The sequence below is a fragment of the Pristiophorus japonicus genome, chromosome 31 (genome assembly GCF_044704955.1).
Source record: "Pristiophorus japonicus isolate sPriJap1 chromosome 31, sPriJap1.hap1, whole genome shotgun sequence".
Taxonomy (NCBI): domain Eukaryota; kingdom Metazoa; phylum Chordata; class Chondrichthyes; family Pristiophoridae; genus Pristiophorus; species Pristiophorus japonicus.
The window spans coordinates 12,538,185-12,561,914 of NC_092007.1; the positions used below are offsets into that span (position 1 = coordinate 12,538,185).

The 23,730-nt window shown below is 55.4% G+C and overlaps 1 protein-coding gene across 2 annotated transcripts in view; it reads left to right on the top strand.

Annotated features, from left to right (window-relative positions):
* Window positions 1-22,493, top strand: part of LOC139240445 (sialic acid-binding Ig-like lectin 13) — a 61,127-nt gene extending 38,634 nt beyond the window's left edge. The window contains exons 6-8 of one of the 2 annotated variants that reach the window (XM_070868972.1): window positions 13,954-14,065; window positions 21,209-21,266; window positions 21,688-22,493. In XM_070868972.1, coding sequence (XP_070725073.1) covers window positions 13,954-14,065; window positions 21,209-21,266; window positions 21,688-21,930 — 413 coding nt within the window. In that variant the 3' untranslated portion in view covers window positions 21,931-22,493. The other variant, XM_070868973.1, reaches the window with a different exon arrangement.
* Window positions 22,494-23,730: the final 1,237 nt, after the last annotated feature.

A 23,730-nucleotide genomic window follows, 5' to 3' on the forward strand; every position in this document is an offset into this window, starting at 1 on the left:
GAGGGGCTGAATGGGCCTCCTCCTATTCTTGAGCAAGAGGTTCGAGGGGTTGAATGGGCCTCCTCCTATTCCTGTGTAACAGCCTCGAGGGGCTGAATGGGTTCCTCCTGTTCCTATGTAATAGGTTTGATGGGCTGAATGGACCTCCTGCTGTTCCTGTGTAATAGGCTCGAGGGGCTGAATGGACCTCCTCCTGTTCCTGTATAACAGGCTCGAGTGACTGAATGGGCCTCCTCCTGTTCCTGTGTAACAGGCCCGAGGTGCTGAATGGGCCTCCTCCTGTTCCTGTGTAACAGGCCCGAGGTGCTGAATGGGCCTCCTCCTGTACCTGTGTAGTAGCCTCGAGAGGCTGAATGGCACTCCTCCTGTTCCTGTGTAACAGGCTCGAGGGGCTGAATGCACTTCCTCCTGTTGCTGTGAAACAGGCTCGAGGGGCTGAATGGGCCTCCTCATGTTCCTGTGAACATGCTCGAGGGGGCTGAATGGACCTCCTTCTTTTCCTGTGTACCAGGCCCGAGGGTCAGAATGGGTCACCTCCTGTTACTGTGTAAACAGCTCGCGGAGCTGAATGGGCCTCCTCCTCTTCCTGTGTTACAGGCTCGATTTGGCTGAATGGACCTCCTGCTGTTCCTGTGCAATAAGCTCGAGGGGCTCAATGGGCCTCCTCCTGTTCCAGTGCAACAGGTTCGAGGGACTGAATGGACATCCTCCTGTTCCAGTACAACAGGCTCGAGGGGCTGAATGGGCCTCCTCCTGTTCCAGTGCAACAGGCTGCAGGGGCTGAATGGACCTCCTGCTGTTCCAGTGCAACAGGATCCAGGGGCTGAATGGGCCTCCTACTGTTCCTGATTTACAGGCTCAAGGGTATGAATATGTCTCCTGCTGTTCCTGTGTAACCAGAACGAGGGGCTGAATGGGCCTCCTGTTCCTGTGTAACAGGCTCGATTTGGCTGAATGCACCTCCTGCTGTTCCTGTGCAACAGGCTCGAGGGGCTGAATGGGCCTCCTCCTGTTCCTGTGTAACAGGCCCGAGGGGCTGAATGGGTCTCTTCCTGTTCCGGTGTAACCGGTTCGAGAGGCTGAATGGCACTCCTCCTGTTCCTGTGCAACAGCCTCGAGGGGCTGAATGGGTCTCCTCCTGTTCCTGTGTAACAGGCTCGAGGGGCTGAATGGGCCTCCTCATGTTCCTGTGAACATGCTCGAGGGGGCTGAATGGACCTCCTTCTTTTCCTGTGTACCAGGTCCGAGGGTCAGAATGGGTCACCTCCTATTCCTGTGTAACAGGCTAGAGGGGCTGAATGGGCCTCCTCATATTCCTGTGTAAAGGCTCAACTGGCTGGATGGGCCTCCTCCTAGTCCTGTGTAACAACTCGAGGGGCTGAATGGGTCTCCTCCTGTTTCTGTGAAACAGGCCCAAAGAGGTATATGGGACTCCCCCTGTTCCTGTGTAACAGGCCCGAGGTGCTGAATGGGCCTCCTCCTCTTCCTGTGTAGTAGCCTCGTAGGGCTGAATGGCACTCTTCCTGTTCCTGTGTCAGAGGCTCGAGGGGCTGAATGGGCTTCCTACTGTTCCTGTGTAAAGGGCTCGAGGGGCTGAATGAGCCTCCTCCTGTTCCTGTGTAACAGGCTCAAGGGTCTGAATAGGTCACGTGCTGTTCCTGTGAAACGGGCTCGAGGGTCTGAATGGGCCTCCGCCTGTTCCTGTGTAACAGGCTCGAGGGGCTGAGTGGGTCTCCTCCTGTTCCTGTGTAACCAGAATGAGGGGCTGAATGGCCCTCCTGTTCCTGTGTTACAGGCTCGATTTGGTTCAATGGACCTCCTGCCGTTCCTGTGCAATAGGCTCGAGGGGCTGAATGGGCCTCCTCCTTTTCTAGTGCAACAGGCTCCAGGGGCTGAATGGACCTCCTGCTGTTCCTTTGTAACAGGCTCGAGGTGCTGAATGGGCCTCCTCCTGTTCCTGTGTAACAGGCTCGAGGGGTCGACTGGGTCACCTCCAGTTCCTGAGTAAAAGGCCCGAGGGGCTGAATGGGTCACCTCCTGTTGCTGTGTAACCGGCTCGAGGGGCTGAATGGGCCTCCGCCTGTTCCTGTGTAACTGGCTCGAGGGACTGAATGGGCCTCCTCCTGTTCCTGTGTAACAGGCTCGATTGGCTGAATGGGTCTCCTCCTGTTCCTCTGTAACAGGCTCAACCGGCTGAATGGGCCTCCTCCTGGTCCTGTGTAACAACTCGAGCGGCTGATTGGGCCTCCTCCTGTTCCTGTGTGATAGGCTCAAGGGGCTGAATGGACCTCCTCCTGTTCCTGTGTAACAGGCCCGAGGTGCTGAATCGGCCTCCTCCTCTTCCTGTGTAGTAGCCTCGAGGTGCTGAATGGCACTCCTCCTGTTCCTGTGTAAAAGGGTCGAGGGCTGAATGGGCCTCCTCCTGTTCTTGTGTAACAGACTCGAAGGGCTGAATGGGCCTCCTCCAGTTCCTGTGTATCAGGCTCGAGGGTCTGAATGGGCCTCCTCCTGCTCCTGTGTAACAGGCTCGAGCGGCTGAATGGGCCTCCTCCTGTTCCTGTGTAACAGGCTCGAGGTGCTGAATGGACCTCCTCCTGTTCCTGTGTAACAGGCTCGAGGGGCTGAATGGGCGTTCTCCTGTTCCAAGCAACATGCTCGAGGGGCTGAATGGGCCTCCTCCTGTTACAGCCTCGAGGGGTTGAATGGACCTCCTCCTGTTCCTGAGTAACAGGACCGAGGGGCTGAATGGGCCTCCTCCTGTTCCTGTGTAACAGGATCGAGGGGCTGAATGGACCTGCTGCTCTTCCTGTGTAACAGGCTCGAGGTGCTGAATGGCCTCCTCATATTCCTGTGTAACAGGATCGAGGGGCTGAATGGACCTGCTGCTGTTCCTGTGTAACAGGCTCGAGGGGCTGAATGGGCCTCCTCCTGTTCCTGTGTAACAGGCTCGAGGGGCTGAATGGGCCTCTTGCTGTTCCTGTGTAACAGGCTCGAGGAGCTGAATGGGCCACCTCGAGTTCCTGTCTAACAGGCTCGAGGGGCTGAATGGGCCACCCGCAATTCCTGTGTAACAGGCTCGAGGGGCTGAATGGGCATCCTCTTGTTCCTGTGTAACAGGCTAGAGGGGCTGGATGGGTCTGCTCCTGTTCCTATGTAACATGCTCGAGGGGCTGAATGGACCTCCTCCTGTTCCTGTGTAACAGGCCCGAGTGGATAAGTGGGCCACTTCCAGTTCCCGTGTAACAGGCTCGAGGGGCTGAATGGGCCTCCTCCTGTTCCTGTGCAACAGGCTCGAGTGGCTGAATGGCACTCCTCCTGTTCCTGTGTAACAGGCTCGAGGGGCTGAATGGGCCTCCTCATGTTCCTGTGAACATGCTCGAGGGGGCTGAATGGACCTCCTTCTTTTCCTGTGTACCAGGCCCGAGGGTCAGAATGGGCCTCCTCCTATTCCTGTGTAACAGGCTCAACCGGCTGAATGGGCCTCCTCCTGGTCCTGTGTAACAACTCGAGGGGCTGAATGGGCCTCCTCCTCTTCCTGTGTAGTAGTCTCATAGGGCTGAATGGCACTCTTCCTGTTCCTGTGTCAGAGGCTCGAGGGGCTGAATGGGCTTCCTACTGTTCCTGTGTAAAGGGCTCGAGGGACTGAATAGGTCACGTGCTGTTCCTGTGAAACGGGATCGAGTGTCTGAATGGGCCTCCTCCTGTTCCTGTGTAACAGGCTCGAGGGGCTGAGTGGGTCTCCTCCTGTTCCTGTGTAACCAGAATGAGGGGCTGAATGGCCCTCCTGTTCCTGTGTTACAGGCTCGATTTGGCACAATTGACCTCCTGCTGCTCCTGTGCAATAGGCTCGAGGGGCTGAATGGGCCTCCTCCTTTTCCAGTGCAACAGGCTCCAGGGGCTGAATGGACCTCCTGCTGTTCCAGTGCAACAGGCTCCAGGGGCTGAATGGACCTCCTCCTGTTCCTTTGTAACAGGCTCGAGGTGCTGAATGGGCCTCCTCCTGTTCCTGTTTAACAGGCTCAAGGGGCCAACTGGGTCTCCTCCAGTTCCTGAGTAAAAGGCCCGAGGGGCTGAATGGGTCACCTCCTGTTGCTGTGTAACGGTTCGAGGGGCTGAATGGGCCTCCGCCTGTTCCTGTGTAATAGGCTCAAAGGGCTGGATGGACCTCCTCCTGTTCCTGTGTAACTGGCTCGAGGGTCTGAATGGGCCTCCTCCTGTTCCTGTGTAACAGGCTCGATTGGCTGAATGGGTCTCCTCCTGTTCCTCTGTAACAGGCTCAACCGGCTGAATGGGCCTCCTCCTGGTCCTGTGTAACAACTCGAGCGGCTGATTGGGCCTCCTCCTGTTCCTGTGTGATAGGCTCAAGGGACTGAATGGGCCTCCTCCTGTTCCTGTGTAACAGTCTCGAGTGGCTGAATGGGCCTCATCCTGTTCCTGTGTAACAGGCCCGAGGGGCTGAATGGGCCTCATCCTGTTCTTGTGTAACAGGCTCGAGGGGCTGAATGGGCCCCTCCTGTTCCTGTGTAACAGGCTCAAGGGACTGAATGGGCATCCTCTTGTTCCTGTGTAACAGGCCAGAGGGGCTGAATGGGCCTCATCCTGTTCTTGTGTAACAGGCTCGAGGGGCTGAATGGACCACCTCCAGTTCCCGTCTAACTGAATCGAGCGGCTGAATGGACCTCCTGCTGTTCCTGTGTAACAGGCATGAGCGGCTGAATGGGTAACCTCCTGTTCCTGTGTAACTGGCTCGTGGGGCTGAATGGACCTCCTCCTGTTCCTGTGTAACAGGCTCGAGGGGCTGAATGGGCCTCCTCCTGTTCCTGTGTAACAGGCTCCAGGGGCTGAATGGGCCTCCTGTTGTTCCTGTGTAACAGGCTCGAGGGGCTGAGTGGGCCTCCTCCTGTTCCTGTGTAACAGGCTCCAGGGGCTGAATGGGCCTCCTGCTGTTCCTGTGTAACGGGCTCGAGGGGCTGAATGGGCTTCCTCCTGTTCCTGTGTAACAGGCTCAAGGGTCTGCATATGTCTCCTCCTGTTCCTGTGTAACAGGCTCAAGGGTCTGCATATGTCTCCTGCTGTTCCTGTCAAACGGGTTCAAGGGGCTGAATGGGCCTCCTCCTGTTCCTGTGTAACAGGCCCGAGGGGCTGAATGGGTCTCTTCCTGTTCCGGTGTAACCGGTTCGAGAGGCTGAATGGGCCTGCTCCTGTTCCTGTGGAACAGGCTCGAGGGACTGAATAGACCTCCTCCTGTTCCTGTGTAATTGGCTCAAGGGGCTGAATGGATCTCCTCCTGTTCCTGTGTAACAGTCTCGAGTGGCTGAATGGGCCTCATCCTGTTCCTGTGTAACAGGCCCGAGGGGCTGAATGGGCCTCTTCCTGTTCTTGTGTAACAGGCTCGAGGGGCTGAATGGGCCTCCTCCTGTTCCTGTGTAACAGGCTCGAGGTGCTGAATGGGTCTCCTCCTGTTCCTCTGTAACAGGCTCAACTGGCGGAATGGGCCTCCTCCTGGTCCTGTGTAACAACTCGAGTGGCTGATTGGGCCTCCTCCTGTTCCTGTGTAACAGGCCCGAGGGGCTGAATGGGCCTCTTCCTGTTCTTGTGTAACAGGCTCAAGGGTCTGAATATGTCTCCTGCTGTTCCTGTGCAACAGGCTCGAGGGGCTGAATGGGCCTCCTCCTATTCTTGAGCAAGAGGTTCGAGGGGTTGAATGGGCCTCCTCCTATTCCTGTGTAACAGCCTCGAGGGGCTGAATGGGTTCCTCCTGTTCCTATGTAATAGGTTTGATGGGCTGAATGGACCTCCTGCTATTCCTGTGTAACCGGCTCGAGGGGCTGAATGGGCCTCCTCCTGTACCTGTGTAATAGGCTCGAGGGGCTGAATGGACCTCCTCCTGTTCCTGTATAACAGGCTCGAGTGACTGAATGGGCCTCCTCCTGTTCCTGTGTAACAGGCCCGAGGTGCTGAATGGGCCTCCTCCTGTTCCTGTGTAACAGGCCCGAGGTGCTGAATGGGCCTCCTCCTGTACCTGTGTAGTAGCCTCGAGAGGCTGAATGGCACTCCTCCTGTTCCTGTGTAACAGGCTCGAGGGGCTGAATGCACTTCCTCCTGTTGCTGTGAAACAGGCTCGAGGGGCTGAATGGGCCTCCTCATGTTCCTGTGAACATGCTCGAGGGGGCTGAATGGACCTCCTTCTTTTCCTGTGTACCAGGCCCGAGGGTCAGAATGGGTCACCTCCTGTTACTGTGTAAACAGCTCGCGGAGCTGAATGGGCCTCCTCCTCTTCCTGTGTTACAGGCTCGATTTGGCTGAATGGACCTCCTGCTGTTCCTGTGCAATAAGCTCGAGGGGCTCAATGGGCCTCCTCCTGTTCCAGTGCAACAGGTTCGAGGGACTGAATGGACATCCTCCTGTTCCAGTACAACAGGCTCGAGGGGCTGAATGGGCCTCCTCCTGTTCCAGTGCAACAGGCTGCAGGGGCTGAATGGACCTCCTGCTGTTCCAGTGCAACAGGATCCAGGGGCTGAATGGGCCTCCTACTGTTCCTGATTTACAGGCTCAAGGGTATGAATATGTCTCCTGCTGTTCCTGTGTAACCAGAACGAGGGGCTGAATGGGCCTCCTGTTCCTGTGTAACAGGCTCGATTTGGCTGAATGCACCTCCTGCTGTTCCTGTGCAACAGGCTCGAGGGGCTGAATGGGCCTCCTCCTGTTCCTGTGTAACAGGCCCGAGGGGCTGAATGGGTCTCTTCCTGTTCCGGTGTAACCGGTTCGAGAGGCTGAATGGCACTCCTCCTGTTCCTGTGCAACAGCCTCGAGGGGCTGAATGGGTCTCCTCCTGTTCCTGTGTAACAGGCTCGAGGGGCTGAATGGGCCTCCTCATGTTCCTGTGAACATGCTCGAGGGGGCTGAATGGACCTCCTTCTTTTCCTGTGTACCAGGTCCGAGGGTCAGAATGGGTCACCTCCTATTCCTGTGTAACAGGCTAGAGGGGCTGAATGGGCCTCCTCATATTCCTGTGTAAAGGCTCAACTGGCTGGATGGGCCTCCTCCTAGTCCTGTGTAACAACTCGAGGGGCTGAATGGGTCTCCTCCTGTTTCTGTGAAACAGGCCCAAAGAGGTATATGGGACTCCCCCTGTTCCTGTGTAACAGGCCCGAGGTGCTGAATGGGCCTCCTCCTCTTCCTGTGTAGTAGCCTCGTAGGGCTGAATGGCACTCTTCCTGTTCCTGTGTCAGAGGCTCGAGGGGCTGAATGGGCTTCCTACTGTTCCTGTGTAAAGGGCTCGAGGGGCTGAATGAGCCTCCTCCTGTTCCTGTGTAACAGGCTCAAGGGTCTGAATAGGTCACGTGCTGTTCCTGTGAAACGGGCTCGAGGGTCTGAATGGGCCTCCGCCTGTTCCTGTGTAACAGGCTCGAGGGGCTGAGTGGGTCTCCTCCTGTTCCTGTGTAACCAGAATGAGGGGCTGAATGGCCCTCCTGTTCCTGTGTTACAGGCTCGATTTGGTTCAATGGACCTCCTGCCGTTCCTGTGCAATAGGCTCGAGGGGCTGAATGGGCCTCCTCCTTTTCTAGTGCAACAGGCTCCAGGGGCTGAATGGACCTCCTGCTGTTCCTTTGTAACAGGCTCGAGGTGCTGAATGGGCCTCCTCCTGTTCCTGTGTAACAGGCTCGAGGGGTCGACTGGGTCACCTCCAGTTCCTGAGTAAAAGGCCCGAGGGGCTGAATGGGTCACCTCCTGTTGCTGTGTAACCGGCTCGAGGGGCTGAATGGGCCTCCGCCTGTTCCTGTGTAACTGGCTCGAGGGACTGAATGGGCCTCCTCCTGTTCCTGTGTAACAGGCTCGATTGGCTGAATGGGTCTCCTCCTGTTCCTCTGTAACAGGCTCAACCGGCTGAATGGGCCTCCTCCTGGTCCTGTGTAACAACTCGAGCGGCTGATTGGGCCTCCTCCTGTTCCTGTGTGATAGGCTCAAGGGGCTGAATGGACCTCCTCCTGTTCCTGTGTAACAGGCCCGAGGTGCTGAATCGGCCTCCTCCTCTTCCTGTGTAGTAGCCTCGAGGTGCTGAATGGCACTCCTCCTGTTCCTGTGTAAAAGGGTCGAGGGCTGAATGGGCCTCCTCCTGTTCTTGTGTAACAGACTCGAAGGGCTGAATGGGCCTCCTCCAGTTCCTGTGTATCAGGCTCGAGGGTCTGAATGGGCCTCCTCCTGCTCCTGTGTAACAGGCTCGAGCGGCTGAATGGGCCTCCTCCTGTTCCTGTGTAACAGGCTCGAGGTGCTGAATGGACCTCCTCCTGTTCCTGTGTAACAGGCTCGAGGGGCTGAATGGGCGTTCTCCTGTTCCAAGCAACATGCTCGAGGGGCTGAATGGGCCTCCTCCTGTTACAGCCTCGAGGGGTTGAATGGGCCTCCTCCTATTCCTGTGTAAAAGGTCGAGTGGCTGAATGGGCCTCATCCTGTTCCTGAGTAACAGGACCGAGGGGCTGAATGGGCCTCCTCCTGTTCCTGTGTAACAGGATCGAGGGGCTGAATGGACCTGCTGCTCTTCCTGTGTAACAGGCTCGAGGTGCTGAATGGCCTCCTCATATTCCTGTGTAACAGGATCGAGGGGCTGAATGGACCTGCTGCTGTTCCTGTGTAACAGGCTCGAGGGGCTGAATGGGCCTCCTCCTGTTCCTGTGTAACAGGCTCGAGGGGCTGAATGGGCCTCTTGCTGTTCCTGTGTAACAGGCTCGAGGAGCTGAATGGGCCACCTCGAGTTCCTGTCTAACAGGCTCGAGGGGCTGAATGGGCCACCCGCAATTCCTGTGTAACAGGCTCGAGGGGCTGAATGGGCATCCTCTTGTTCCTGTGTAACAGGCTAGAGGGGCTGGATGGGTCTGCTCCTGTTCCTATGTAACATGCTCGAGGGGCTGAATGGACCTCCTCCTGTTCCTGTGTAACAGGCCCGAGTGGATAAGTGGGCCACTTCCAGTTCCTGTGTAACAGGCTCAAGGGGCTGAATGGGCCTCCTCCTGTTCCTGTGCAACAGGCTCGAGTGGCTGAATGGCACTCCTCCTGTTCCTGTGTAACAGGCTCGAGGGGCTGAATGGGCCTCCTCATGTTCCTGTGAACATGCTCGAGGGGGCTGAATGGACCTCCTTCTTTTCCTGTGTACCAGGCCCGAGGGTCAGAATGGGCCTCCTCCTATTCCTGTGTAACAGGCTCAACCGGCTGAATGGGCCTCCTCCTGGTCCTGTGTAACAACTCGAGGGGCTGAATGGGCCTCCTCCTCTTCCTGTGTAGTAGTCTCATAGGGCTGAATGGCACTCTTCCTGTTCCTGTGTCAGAGGCTCGAGGGGCTGAATGGGCTTCCTACTGTTCCTGTGTAAAGGGCTCGAGGGACTGAATAGGTCACGTGCTGTTCCTGTGAAACGGGATCGAGTGTCTGAATGGGCCTCCTCCTGTTCCTGTGTAACAGGCTCGAGGGGCTGAGTGGGTCTCCTCCTGTTCCTGTGTAACCAGAATGAGGGGCTGAATGGCCCTCCTGTTCCTGTGTTACAGGCTCGATTTGGCACAATTGACCTCCTGCTGCTCCTGTGCAATAGGCTCGAGGGGCTGAATGGGCCTCCTCCTTTTCCAGTGCAACAGGCTCCAGGGGCTGAATGGACCTCCTGCTGTTCCAGTGCAACAGGCTCCAGGGGCTGAATGGACCTCCTCCTGTTCCTTTGTAACAGGCTCGAGGTGCTGAATGGGCCTCCTCCTGTTCCTGTTTAACAGGCTCAAGGGGCCAACTGGGTCTCCTCCAGTTCCTGAGTAAAAGGCCCGAGGGGCTGAATGGGTCACCTCCTGTTGCTGTGTAACGGTTCGAGGGGCTGAATGGGCCTCCGCCTGTTCCTGTGTAATAGGCTCAAAGGGCTGGATGGACCTCCTCCTGTTCCTGTGTAACTGGCTCGAGGGTCTGAATGGGCCTCCTCCTGTTCCTGTGTAACAGGCTCGATTGGCTGAATGGGTCTCCTCCTGTTCCTCTGTAACAGGCTCAACCGGCTGAATGGGCCTCCTCCTGGTCCTGTGTAACAACTCGAGCGGCTGATTGGGCCTCCTCCTGTTCCTGTGTGATAGGCTCAAGGGACTGAATGGGCCTCCTCCTGTTCCTGTGTAACAGTCTCGAGTGGCTGAATGGGCCTCATCCTGTTCCTGTGTAACAGGCCCGAGGGGCTGAATGGGCCTCATCCTGTTCTTGTGTAACAGGCTCGAGGGGCTGAATGGGCCCCTCCTGTTCCTGTGTAACAGGCTCGAGGTGCTGAATGGGTCTCCTCCTGTTCCTCTGTAACAGGCTCAAAGGCGGAATGGGCCTCCTCCTGGTCCTGTGTAACAACACGAGTGGCTGATCGAGCCTCCTCCTGTTCCTGTGTAACAGGCTCAATGGTCTGAATATGTCTCCTGCTGTTCCTGTGCAACAGGCTCGAGGGGATGAATGGGCCTCCTCCTATTCTTGAGCAAGAGCTTCGAGGGGTTGAATGGGCCTCCTCCTATTCCTGTGTAACAGCCTCGAGGGGCTGAATGGGTTCCTCCTGTTCCTATGTAACAGGTTTGACGGGCTGAATGGACCTCCTGCTGTTCCTGTGAAACAGGCTTGAGGGGCTGAATGGGCCACCTCCAGTTCCCGTCTAACAGCCTCGAGGGGCTGAATGGTTCAACTCCTGTTCCTGTGTAACCGGCTTGAGTGGCTGAATGGGCCTCCTCCTGTACCTGTGTAATAGGCTCGAGGGGCTGAATGGACCTCCTCCTGTTCCTGTATAACAGGCTCGAGGGGCTGAATGGGTCTACTCCAGTTCCTGTGCAACAGGCTCGATATGGCTGAATGCACCTCTCCTGTTCCTGTGAAACAGGCTCGAGGGGCTGAATGGGCCTCCTCATGTTCCTGTGAACATGCTCGAGGGGGCTGAATGGACCACCTTCTTTTCTTGTGTACCAGGCCCGAGGGTCAGAATGGTTCACCTCCTGTTACTGTGTAACCGGCTCGCGGGGCTGAATGGGCCTCCTCCTGTTCCTGTGTTACAGGCTCGATTTGGCTGAATGGACCTCCTGCTGTTCCTGTGCAATAGGCTCGAGGGGCTGAATGGGCCTCCTCCTGTTCCAGTGCAACAGGTTCGAGGGACTGAATGGGCATCCTCCTGTTCCAGTACAACAGGCTCGAGGGGCTGAATGGGCCTCCTCCTGTTCCAGTGCAACAGGCTGCAGGGGCTGAATGGACCACCTGCTGTTCCAGTGCAACAGCCTCCAGGGGCTGAATGGGCCTCCTGTTGTTCCTGTGTAACGGGCTCGAGGGGCGGAATGGGCCTCCTACTGTTCCTGATTTACAGGCTCAAGGGTATGAATATGTCTCCTGCTGTTCCTGTGTAACCAGAACGAGGGGCTGAATGGGCCTCCTGTTCCTGTGTAACAGGCTCAATTTGGCTGAATGCACCTCCTGCTGTTCCTGTGCAACAGGCTCGAGGGGCTGAATGGGCCTCCTCCTGTTCGTGTGCAAGAGGTTCGAGGGGCTGAATGGGCCTCCTCCTGTTCCTGTGCAACAGGCTCGATATGTCAGAATGCACCTCCTCCTGTTCCTGTGAAACAGGCTCGAGGGGCTGAATGGGCCTCCTCCTGTTCCTGTGAACATGCTCGAGGGGGCTGAATGGTCCTCCTTCTTTTCCTGTGTACCAGGCCCGAGGGTCAGAATGGGTCACCTCCTATTCCTGTGTAACAGGCTACAGGGGCTGAATGGGCCTCCTCCTATTCCTGTGTAACAGGCTCAACCGGCTGAATGGGCCTCCTCCTGGTCCTGTGTAACAACTCGAGGGGCTGAATGGGTCTCCTCCTGTTTCTGTGAAACAGGCACAAAGAGGTGAATGGGACTCCCCCTGTTCCTGTGTAACAGGCCCGAGGTGCTGAATGGGCCTCCTCCTCTTCCTGTGTAGTAGCCTCGTAGGGCTGAATGGCACTCTTCCTGTTCCTGTGTCAGAGGCTCGAGGGGCTGAATGGGCCACCTCCAGTTCCCGTCTAACAGCCTCGAGGGGCTGAATGGTTCAACTCCTGTTCCTGTGTAACCGGCTCGAGGGGCTGAATGGGCCTCCTCCTGTACCTGTGTAATAGGCTCGAGGGGCTGAATGGACCTCCTCCTGTTCCTGTATAACAGGCTCGAGTGACTGAATGGGCCTCCTCCTATTCCTGTGTAGTAGCCTCGAGAGGCTGAATGGCACTCCTCCTGTTCCTGTGTAACAGGCTCGAGGGGCTGAATGGGTCTACTCCAGTTCCTGTGCAACAGGCTCGATATGGCTGAATGCACCTCTCCTGTTCCTGTGAAACAGGCTCGAGGGGCTGAATGGGCCTCCTCATGTTCCTGTGAACATGCTCGAGGGAGCTGAATGGACCTCCTTCTTTTCCTGCGTACCAGGCCCGAGGGTCAGAATGGGTCACCTCCTGTTACTGTGTAACCGGCTCGCGGGGCTGAATGGGCCTCCTCCTGTTCCTGTGTAACAGGCTCGATTTGGCTGAATGGACCTCCTGCTGTTCCTGTGCAATAGGCTCGAGGGGCTGAATGGGCCTCCTCCTGTTCCAGTGCAACAGGTTCGAGGGGCTGAATGGGCCTCCTCCTGTTCCAGTGCAACAGACTGCAGGGGCTGAATGGACCTCCTGCTGTTCCAGTGCAACAGGCTCCAGGGGCTGAATGGGCCTCCTGCTGTTCCTGTGTAACGGGCTCGAGGGGCTGAATGGGCCTCCTACTGTTCCTGATTTACAGGCTCAAGGGTATGAATATGTCTCCTGCTGTTCCTGTGTAACCAGAACGAGGGGCTGAATGGGCCTCCTGTTCCTGTGTAACAGGCTCAATTTGGCTGAATGAACCTCCTGCTGTTCCTGTGCAACAGGCTCGAGGGGCTGAATGGGCCTCCTCCTGTTCGTGTCCAAGAGGTTCGAGGGGCTGAATGGGCCTCCTCCTGTTCCTGTGTACCAGGCCCGAGGGGCTGAATGGGTCTCTTCCTGTTCCGGTGTAACCGGTTCGAGAGGCTGAATGGCACTCCTCCTGTTCCTGTGTAACAGGCTCGAGGGGCTGAATGGGCCTCCTCCTGTTCCTGTGTAACAGGCTCGATGGGCTGAATGGGCCTCCTCCTGTTCCTGTGCAACAGGCTCGATATGGCCGAATGCACCTCCTTCTGTTCCTGTGAAACAGGCTCGAGGGGCTGAATGGGCCTCCTCATGTTCCTGTGAGCATGCTCGAGGGGGCTGAATGGACCTCGTTCTTTTCCTGTGTACCAGGCCCGAGGGTCAGAATGGGTCACCTCCTGTTCCAGTGTAACAGGCTCGAGGGGCTGAATGGGGCTCCTCCTCTTCCTCTGTAGTAGCATCGAGGGGCTGAATGGCACTCCTCCTGTTACGGTGTAACAGCCTCGAGGGGCTGAATGAGTTCCTCCTGTTCCTATGTAACAGGATCGAGGGGCTGAATGGAGCTCCTGCTGTTCCTGTGAAACGGGCTCGAGGGGCTGAATGGGCCTCCTCCTGTTCCAGTGCAACAGGCTCCAGGGTCTGAATGGACCTCCTCCTGTTCCAGTGCAACAGGCTCCAGGGGCTGAATGGACCTCCTGCTGTTCCTGTGTAACAGGCACGAGGGGCTGAATGGGCCTCCTCCTGTTCCTGTGCAACAGGCTCGAGGGGCGGAATGGGCCTCCTCCTGTTCCTGTGTAACAGGCTCGAGGGGCTGAATGGGCCTCCTCCTGTTCCAGTGCAACAGGCTCCAGGGTCTGAATGGACCTCCTCCTGTTCCAGTGCAACAGGCTCCAGGGGCTGAATGGACCTCCTGCTGTTCCTGTGTAACAGGCTCGAGGGGCTGAATGGGCCTCCTCCTGTTCCTGTGCAACAGGCTCGAGGGGCGGAATGGGCCGCCTCCTGTTCCTGCGTGATTGTATAAATGAGGCAGCATTAATTATTCTTGTTGTTCAGTCCTAGATGAAGGGCCCTTGAAGATAATTATAACTGTCTTTGGAGTGTTCGCGTTAATCATCATCGTGGGTGTGATCATCGTATATGTGAGGATTCACTATTGCTGGAGCCCGTAAGTCTCAATTGTGTCCATACTGTCTGTGGGTGAAGCTGGGTCGAGCCGCATTTGGGGGCAGTACTTGAGTTCCTGTCAGACGAGGAAGTCCTGCACCCACCTCCTGACCTGAATACCCCCCTGTAATCGAGCACCGCCTAGTGGACTCCTGAAGTAATAACAGCTATTGGCGTAAAATTAATAAATGATCATGTGGCAAGTCATGTGATCACAGTTTTGTTCGGGGCCATCTTTCCAGACTCTGTGCCTGTCTCGTGCTGGCTAAAGATTTCACCAGCTCCGCCCAACCCCTCGAACCTCCCACCCCCAAATATGTCGGGGCCGGAGGAGGGTCCAGAGATTGGGAGGGGTGTAGGGGCTGCAGTACTGTACAGAGATAGGCAGAGGTGTAGGGGCTGTAGGGAGTTACAGAGATAGGGAGGGGTTATAGGGCTGGAGGAGGTTGCAGAAAAGGGAGGGGTGTAGGGGCTGGAGGTGGTTATGGAGATAGGGAGGATTTTAGGAATGGAGGAGGTTACAGAGTTAAGAAGGGGTTTTGGGACTGGATGAGGACACAGAGAGAGGGATGGGTGCAGAGGCTGAAAGAGGTTGCGGAGATAGGGAGGGTGTAGGGTTGGAGGAGCTTACAGAGATAAGGATGCTTGTAGGTTCTGGAGGAGGATACAAAGCTTGGGAGGTGTGTAGGGGCTGGAGGAGGTTACGGAGATAGGGAAGTGTGTATAGCCTGGAGGAGGTTACAGAGATAGGGAGGGGGTGTACGGCTGGAGGAGGTTACAGAGAAAGGGAGTGGTGTAGGGGCTGGAGGAGGTTACAGAGGTAGGGATGTGTGTAGGGGCTGGAGGAGGTTACAGAGCTAGGGAGGCATGTAGGGGCTGGAGGAGGTGACAGAGTTAGGGAGAGGTGTATGGCTTGAGGAGTTTACAGAGATAGGGAGGGGTGTAGGGGCTGGAGAAGTTAACAGAGATAGGGAGGTGTGCAGGAGCTGTAGGAGGTTACAGAGATAGGGAGGGTTGTCGGGGCTGGAGGAAGTTAAAAAAATATGGAGGTGTGTAGGGATGGAGGAGGTTACCGAGATAGGGTGGGGTGTAGGGGCTGGAGGAGGTTACCGAGATAGGGTGGGGTGTAGGGGCTGGAGGAGGTTACAGAGATAGGGAGGGGCGTAGGGGCTAGAGTGGGTTACAGAGATAGGGAGGGGTGTAGGGACTGGAGGAGGTTACAGAGATAGGGAGCGTGTAGCGGCTGGAGGATGTTACAGAGATAGGGAGGGTTGTAGGGGCTGGAGGATGTGACCGAGATAGGGAGGGGTGTAGGGGCTGGAGGGGGTTACACAGATAGGGAGGGGTGTAGGGGCTGGAGGAGGTTACAGAGATAGGGAGGGGTGTAGGGGCTGGAGGAGGTTACAGAGATAGGGAGGGGTGTAAGGGGCGGAGGATGTTACAGAGATAGGGAGGGGTATAGAGGCTGGAGGATGTTACAGAGTTAGGGATGCATGTAGCGACTGCAGGAGTTTACTGCAATAAAGAGGGGTGTCGGGGTTGGCGGAGCTTTCAATACTAGGGAGGGTTGTCGGGGCTGGACAAAGTTAAAAAAATATGGAGGTGTGTAGGAATGGAGGAAGTTACCGAGATAGGGAGGGGTGCAGGGGCTGGAGGAGGTTACAGAGATAGGGAGGGGTGTAGGGTCTGGAGGAGGTTACCGAGATAGGGAGGGGTGTAGGGGCTGGAGGGGTTTACAGAGATAGGGAGGGGTGTTGGGGCTGGAGGAGGTTACAGAGATAGGGAGGGGTGTAGGGGCTGGAGGAGGTTACAGAGATAGGGAGGGGTGTAGGGGCTGGAGGAGGTTACAGAGATAGGGAGGGGTGTAGGGGATGGAGGATGTTACAGAGATAGGGAGGGGTGTAAGGGCTGGAGGATGTTACAGAGATAGGGAGGGGTGTAGGGGCTGGAGGATGTTACAGAGATAGGGAGGGGTGTAAGGGCTGGAGGATGTTACAGAGATAGGGAGGGGTGTAGGGGCTGAAGGAGTTTACACAGATAGTTAGTGGAATAGGGGCTGGAGGAGCTTACAGAGATCGGGAGGGGTGTCGGGGCTGGAGGGGGTTACAGAGATAGGGAGGGGTGTAGGGGCTGTAGGGGGTTACAGAGATAGGGAGGGGTGTAGGGGCTGGAGGAGGTTACAGAGATCGGGAGGGCTGTAGGGAAGGATGAGATTCCAAAAGTAGGAAGGGTTGTAGGAGCTGACGTTCGTTGCAGAGATAGGGAAGGTTGTAAGGGCAGGAGGTATTTACAAAGATAGGGAGTGGTGTAGGGCTGGAGGAGATTACAGGGATAGGGAGGCGTGTAAGGGCTCAAGGAGATTAGTGAATTCGGGAGGCGTGTAGGGGCTGCAGGACTTTACAGTGATACAGAGGGGAGTAGGGGCTAGAGGAAATTTTAGATACAGGGAGGTGAGTAGAGGCTGGTGGAGGTTACAGCAATAGGAAGGAGTATGGGTGCTGGAGGAGGATACAGAAATATGGAGTCTGTAGTGGCTGGAGGTGGTTAGAAACATAGAAACATGGAAAATACGTGCAGGAGTAGGCCATTCAGCCCTTCGAGCCTGCACCACCATTCAATAAGATCATGGCTGCTCATTCCTTCAGTACCCCTTTCCTGCTTTCTCTCCATACCCCTTGATCCCCTTAGCCGTAAGAGCCATATCTAACTACCTCTTGATTATATCCAATGAACTGGCCTCAACAACTCTCTGCGGCAAGGAATTCCACAGGTTAACAACTCTCTGAGTGAAGAAGTTTCTCCTCATCTCAGTCCTAAACGGCTTACCCCTTATTCTAAGACTATGTTCCCTTGTTCTGGACTTCCCCAACATCGGGAACTTTCTTCCCGCATCTAACCTGTCCAGTCCCGTCAGAATCTTATATGTTTCTATGAGATCCCCTCTCATCCTTCTAAACTCCAGTGAATACAGGCCCAGTTGATCCAGTCTCTCCTCATATGTCAGTCCTGCCATCCCGGGAATCAGTCTGGTGAACCTTCGCTGCACTCCTTCAACAGCAAGAACGTCCTTCCTCAGATTAGGAGACCAAAACTGAACACATTATTCCAGGTGAGGCCTCACCAAGGCCCTGTACAACTGCAGTAAGACCTCCCTGCTCCTTTACTAAAAATCCCCTAGCTATGAAGGCCAACAAAACATTTGCCTTCTTCACCGTCTGCTGTACCTGCATGCCAACTTTCAATGACTGATGAACCATGACACCCAGGTCTCGTTGCACCTCCCCTTTTCCTAATCTGCCGCCATTCAGATAATATACTGCCTTCGTGTTTTTGCCCACAAAATGGATAACTTCACATTTATCCACATTATACTGCATCTGCCATGCATTTGCCCACTCACCCAACCTGTCCAAGTCACCCTGCAGCCTCTTAGCATCCTCCTCACAGCTCACACCGCCACCCAGCTTAGTGTCATCTGCAAACTTGGAGATATTACACTCAATTCCTTCATTTAAATCGTTAATGTATATTGCAAAGAGCTGGGGTCCCAGCACTGAGCCCTGCGGCACTCCACTAGTCACTGCCTGCCATTCTGAAAAGGACCCGTTTATCCCGACTCTCTGCTTCCTGTCAGCCAACCAGTTCCCTATATACGTCAGTACATTACCCCCAATTCCATATGCTTTGATTTTGCACACCAATCTCTTGTGCGGGGCCGTGTCAAAAGCCTTTTGAAAGTTCAAATACACCACATCCACTGTTTCTCCCTTGTCCACTCTGCTCGTTACATCCTCAAAAATTTCCAGAAGATTCGTTAAGCATGATTTCCCTTTCCTAAATCCATGCTGACTTGGACCGATCCTGTCACTGCTTTCCAAATGCGCTGCTATTTCATCCTTAATGATTGATTCCAACATTTTCCCCACTACTAATGTCAGGCTAACCGGTAATTAATTACCCCCTTTCTCTCTCCCTCCTTTTTTAAAAAGAGGTGTTACCTTAGCTACCCTCCAGTCCATAGGATACAGGGATAGGGAGAGGTGTAGAGGCTGGAGGAGGTTACAGATACAGGGAGGGTGTAGGGGCTGGAGGAGGTTACAGAGATAGGGAGGGGTGTAGGTTCTGGAGGAGGTTACAGAGACAGGGAGGAGTGTAGGGGCTGGAGGATGTTTCAGAGATAGGGAGGGTGTAGGGGCTGGAGGAGGTTACAGAGATAGTGAGGGCTGTAGGGCTGAATGAGGTTACAAAATTAGGAAGGTGTGTAGGTGCTGGAAGAGATTTCCGAAATAGGAAGTGTTGTAGGTGCTCGAGGTGATTACAGAGATTGGGAGGGGTGTAGGGGCTTGAGAAGGTTACGGAGATAGGGAGGGGTGTAGGGCTGAAGGAGGTTACAGAGATAGGGAGGGTTTACGGTATGGAGGTGGTTACAGAGATAGCGAGGTGTATAGGGGCTGGAGGTGGTTACAGAGATAGGGAAGCATGTAGGGGCAGGAGGAATTTACAGAGATAGGGAGGGGTGTAGGGCTGGAGGAGATTACAGAGTTAGGGAGGCGTGTAGGGGCTGCAGGAGTTTACAGCGATACAGAGCGGTGTAGGGGCTGGAAGAGATTTCAAATATAGGGAGGGTTGTAGGGGCTGGATGAGGTTACAAAATATGGAGGGGCCTAGGGATGGAGAAGGTACAGCAATAAGAATGGGTTAGGTGCTGGAGGAGGTTAGAGATAGGAAGGTGTGTAGGGGCTGGAGAAGGTTACAGAGAGTGGGAGGGGTGTGGGGATGGAGGAGATTGCAGAGCTAGAGTGGGCTGTAGGGCTGGAGGAGGTTATATAGATAGGGAGGGGTGTAGGGGATGCAGCAGATTTTAGAAATAGTGAGGGGTATAGCGGGTGGAGGAGGTTACAGAGATATCGATGGGAGTTGGGACTGGAGGAGCTGACATAGATAGGGAGTGGTGTGGGGATGGAGTAGGTTACAGAGATAGAGAGGAGTGTAGGGTCTGGAGGATGTTACTGAGATAGGGAGGGCTGTAGGGCTGGAGGAGGTTATACAGATAGGGAGGTGTGTAGGGCTGGAGATGCTGACAGAGATAGGGAGGTGTCCACGGGATGGAGAAGATTTCAGAAATAGGAAGCTATATCGGGTCTATAGGAGGTTACAGAGATATGGAGGGGTTGAGGGGCTGCAGGAGGTTACAGAGATGGGTGGTGTAGGGCTGGAGGAGGTTACAGAGATAGGGAGAGTGTAGGGGCTGGAGGAGGTTACAGAGATAGGGAGAGGTGTAGGAGCTGGAGGAGGTTACAGAGATAGGGAGGTGTGTAGGGTCTGGAGGAGGTTACAGAGATAGCGAGGGGTGTGGGAGCTGGAGGTGGTTACAGAGATAGGGAGGGGTGTAGGGGCTGGGCAGGTTACAGAGTTAGGGAGGGGTGTAGGGTCTGGAGGATGTTACAGAGATAGGGAGGGGTGTGGGAGCTGGAGGTGGTTACAGAGATAGGAAGGGGTGTAGGGGCTGGAGGAGGTTACAGAGACAGGGAGGGGTGGAGGTGTTTGATGAGGTTATAGAGATAGGGAGGGGTATAGGGCTGGAGGAGGTTACAGACATAGGAAGGGGTGTAGGGCTGGAGGAGATTACAGGGATAGGGAGGTGTGTAAGGGCTCGAGGAGGTTACTGAATTAGGGAGGCATGTCAGGCTGCAGAGGTCACAGTGATACAGAGCGTTTTAAGGGCTGGAGGAGGTTTCTAATATGGGGAGGGTTGTAGGGGCTGGCTGAGTTTACAAAACAATGGAGGGGTGTAGTGATTGAGGGGGTTACAGGAATACGAAAATGTGTAGCTGCTGGAGGAGGTTTCAGAGATAGGGAGGGGTATGAGGATGGAGGAGGTTACAGAGATACGGAGGAGTGTAGGGGCTGGAGGAGGTTATACAGAGATAGGGAGGGGTCTAAGGAAATGAACAGTTTTCAGAAATAGGGATGGGTATAGGGTCTGGAGATGGTTACAGAGATAGGGAGGTGTGTTGGCCTAGAGGTGCTTACAGAGATGGGCAGGGGTGTAGGGTCTGGAGGAGGTTACAGAGACAGAGAGTGGTCTAGGGGCTGGAGGAGTTTACCGAGATAGGGAGGGCTGTGGTGGCTGAAGGAGGTTACAGAGATAGGGAGGGGTGTAGGGCTGGAAGAGTTTACAGAGATAGGGAGGGGTGTAGTGCTAGAGGAGTTTACAGAGATCGGGAGTGGTGTAGGGGTGGAGGAGATTACAGAGATAGGGAGGGGTGTAAGGGCTGGAGGAGATTTTAAATATAGGGAGGGTTGTTGGGGCTGGAGGCGGTCACAAAAATATGGAGGGGTGTAAGGATGGAGGAAGTTACAGAAATAGGGAGATTTTAGGGTCTGAAGAAGATTACAGAGATAGGGAGGTGTCTGGGGGATGTAGCAGATATCAAAACTAGGGAGGGGTATCGGGTCTGGAGGAGGTTACAGAGATAGGGAGTTGTGTTGACTCAGAGGAGGTTAAAGAGAAAGGGAGGTGTGCCGGGGTGATAGAGGTTACAGAGATAGGGAGGGGTGTAGGGACTGGAGGATGTTACAGAGATAGGGAGGGCTGTAGGGGTTGGAGGATGTTACAGAGAAATGGAGCGGTGTAGGGGCTGGAGGAGGTTACGGAGATACGGAGGGGTGCAGGCGATGGAGGAAGTTACAGAGATAAGGAGGGGTTTATGGCTGGATGAGGTATCAAAATTAGGGAGGGGTCTCAGGGCTTTAGGAAGTTACTGAGCTAGGGAGGGGAGTAGATCTGAAGGAGGTTACAGAGATAGGGAGGGGTGTAGGGCGTGGAGGAGTTTGCAGAGATAGGAGGAGTGTCGGGGCTGGAGGGAGTTACAGAGATAGGGAGGAGTGTCTGGGTTGGAGGGGGTTACAGAGATAGGGAGGTGTGTCTGGGCTGGAGGATGTTACAGAGATAGGGAGGGGTGTCCCGGCTGGAGGGGGTTACAGAGATAGGGAGGGGTGTAGGAGGCCATTGAGGGGTTTGATAAGTTTAAAATCGAGGTGCCTTCGAAATGCTTCACTCGGTGTAGTAACGGACGTCTCACGATCAACCTTGGAACAATCTGTTGGTGAGAGTCTCACCAGTCTGTGTCCAACATTTCAGGTCCCATGGCTTAGCGAGGTCTGCAGATGTTCACCTGGAGCCTGGAAATCCGTGTGAGGTAGGTGCCCCTCCTGACATCGACATTTATTGTGCAGGCAAAGGTTACGGAGTCCCAGACACTCTGCACCCTATCCCTTAAACCCCAACTTCTCCCCATGTCCCTCAACCACATCTTCTCCCCGATATCCCTCAAACCCACCTTCTCCCCATATACCCCAACCCCGTTGGAACGCACTGCCTGAAAGATTGGTGTTGGCAGATTGGACAGTAACTTTCAAATGGGGGAATTGGATCAATACTTTACGGGGAAAATTGTGCCGGGCTGTGCGGGGGGAAGAGGAGTGGGGGGGTTTGAGAGCGGGACTGATTGGATTGTTCTTTCACAGAGCCGGCACATCCCGGTCTCGATGGGCCCAAAGAGCCTCCACCATTGCGGTGCGATTCTCTGATTCCCGCCTGTCTCGCTGATTGTCTTTCAGGCGACTCCGAGGGCCATTAACGTGTCCTGCAGCGACGTCAATGCTATATACGCCAATGTCGAGGTCGACGCGATCCACGGCAACAGCGACGACGCGGGATGGGGTCGCGGGAGTGCCGGTTCGGGCGAGGGTCGCGGTGGAGCGCCCTCCGCTTGCGAGAACGTGATACTGGACGGGGAGCTGTACGCCAATTGCTACTTCAGAGGGGACCAGCGGTGGAGTGGCGCGTTCGACATTTATTAGCCGTCACGGGATGTTCCGAGAGAATTTCTTTCATTCGGGACTTGCATTTCAATAGCGCCTTTCGTAACCTCAGGGCATCCTGATCGCCTCACGGCCAATGAAGCGGCTTTTGTTCAGCGTGTGGTTGCCGTTGTCACGTGGGAAACGTGACAGCCGAACGGCTCACACGTGCATGCTCCCAGCACCCCTCCCCAGGACTCTCTGTTCCTGCGCCCTCCCCCGCTCAGCATCTTGCTCGCGAGTTATAATTGCCTCTTCTCCTCATCCTCCCGACCAGAAATCTCTGGCCACTGCTCCAAACACCCTGTGAGCAACCGTTAGCTCCAAAAGCAGGGGTTTAAATCAACAGTGATTTCAAATTACAACAAGCAACAACAAAAGCAAAAGGAATGATTCGGATTTCAACGGTGCCTTTCATGACCACTGGATGTCTCAAAGGGCCTCACAGCCAGTGAAATAGTTTTGGAGTGTGGAGACGTGGCAGGCAGTCGACTCACCGCAAGACCCAACAAACAGCAATGTGATAACCTGTTTTTGTTATGTTGATTGCACAATAAATATTGACCTGCACACCGGAGTTAACACCCTTACTCTTCTTCGAATTAGTGCCATGGAATCTTTTATATCGACCCGAGAGGGCAGACACAGCCTCGATTTAACGTCTCATCCGAAAGACGGCCCCTCCGACAGTGAGGCGCTCCCTCAGTACTGCCCCTCCGACAGTGCGGCACTCACTCAGTAACGACCATGCAACAGTGCGGCACTCTCTCAGTACTGCCCCGCCGACAGTGCGGTGCTCCCTCAGTACTGCCCCTCCGACAGTGCGGTGCTCCCTCAGTACTGCCCCTCCAACAGTGCGACACTCCCTCAGTGCTGCCCCTCCGACAGTGCGGCATTCCTTCAGTACTGCCCCTCTGACAGTGCGGCGCTCCCTCAGTACGGCCCTCCGACAGAGCAGCACTCCCTCAGTATTTCTGCTTTGACAGCGCGGTGCCCCCTCAGTACCGCCCCTCCGACAGTGCGGCACTCCCTCAGTACTGCCCCTCCGACAGTGCGGCACTCCCTCAATACTGCCCCGCCAACAGTGCAGCGCTCCCTCAGTACTGCCCCTCTGACAATGCGGCACATGCTCAGTAATGCCCCTCCGACAGTGAGGTGCTCCCTCAGTACTGCCCCTCCAACAGTGCGACACTCCCTCAGTGCTGCCCCTCTGACAGTGAGGCGCTCCCTCAGTACTGCCCCTCTGACAGTGCGGCACTCCCTCAGTACTGCCCCTCCGACAGGTTGGTACTCATTCATTACTGCCCCTCTGATAGTGTGGCACTCGTTCAGTACTGCACCTCACAGTGCGGCATTCCCTCAGTACCGCCCGTTCAACAGTGCAGCACACCCTTAATAACAATCTTCCATCAGAGGGACTCTCTCTCTGTAATGCCCGTTCGACAGTGCAGTATGGTGCTCCCTCAGTACTGCCCCTCCGACAGTGAGGCGCTCCCTCAATACTGCCCCTCCGACAGTGCAGGGCTCCCTCAGTACTGCCCCTCCGACAGTGCGGCACTCCCTCAGTACTGGGCCTCCGACAGTGCGGCACTCCCTCAGTACTGCCCCTCCGACAGTGCAGGGCTCCCTCAGTACAACCCCTCTGACAGTGCGGCGTTTCCTCAGTACTGCACCTCTGACAGTGCGGCGCTCCCTCAGTACTGTCCCAAGACATCGCAGCATTCCCTCAGTACTGCCCTCCAACAGTGCGGAGCTCCCTCAGTACAACCCCTCTGACAGTGCAGCGCTCCCTCAGTACTG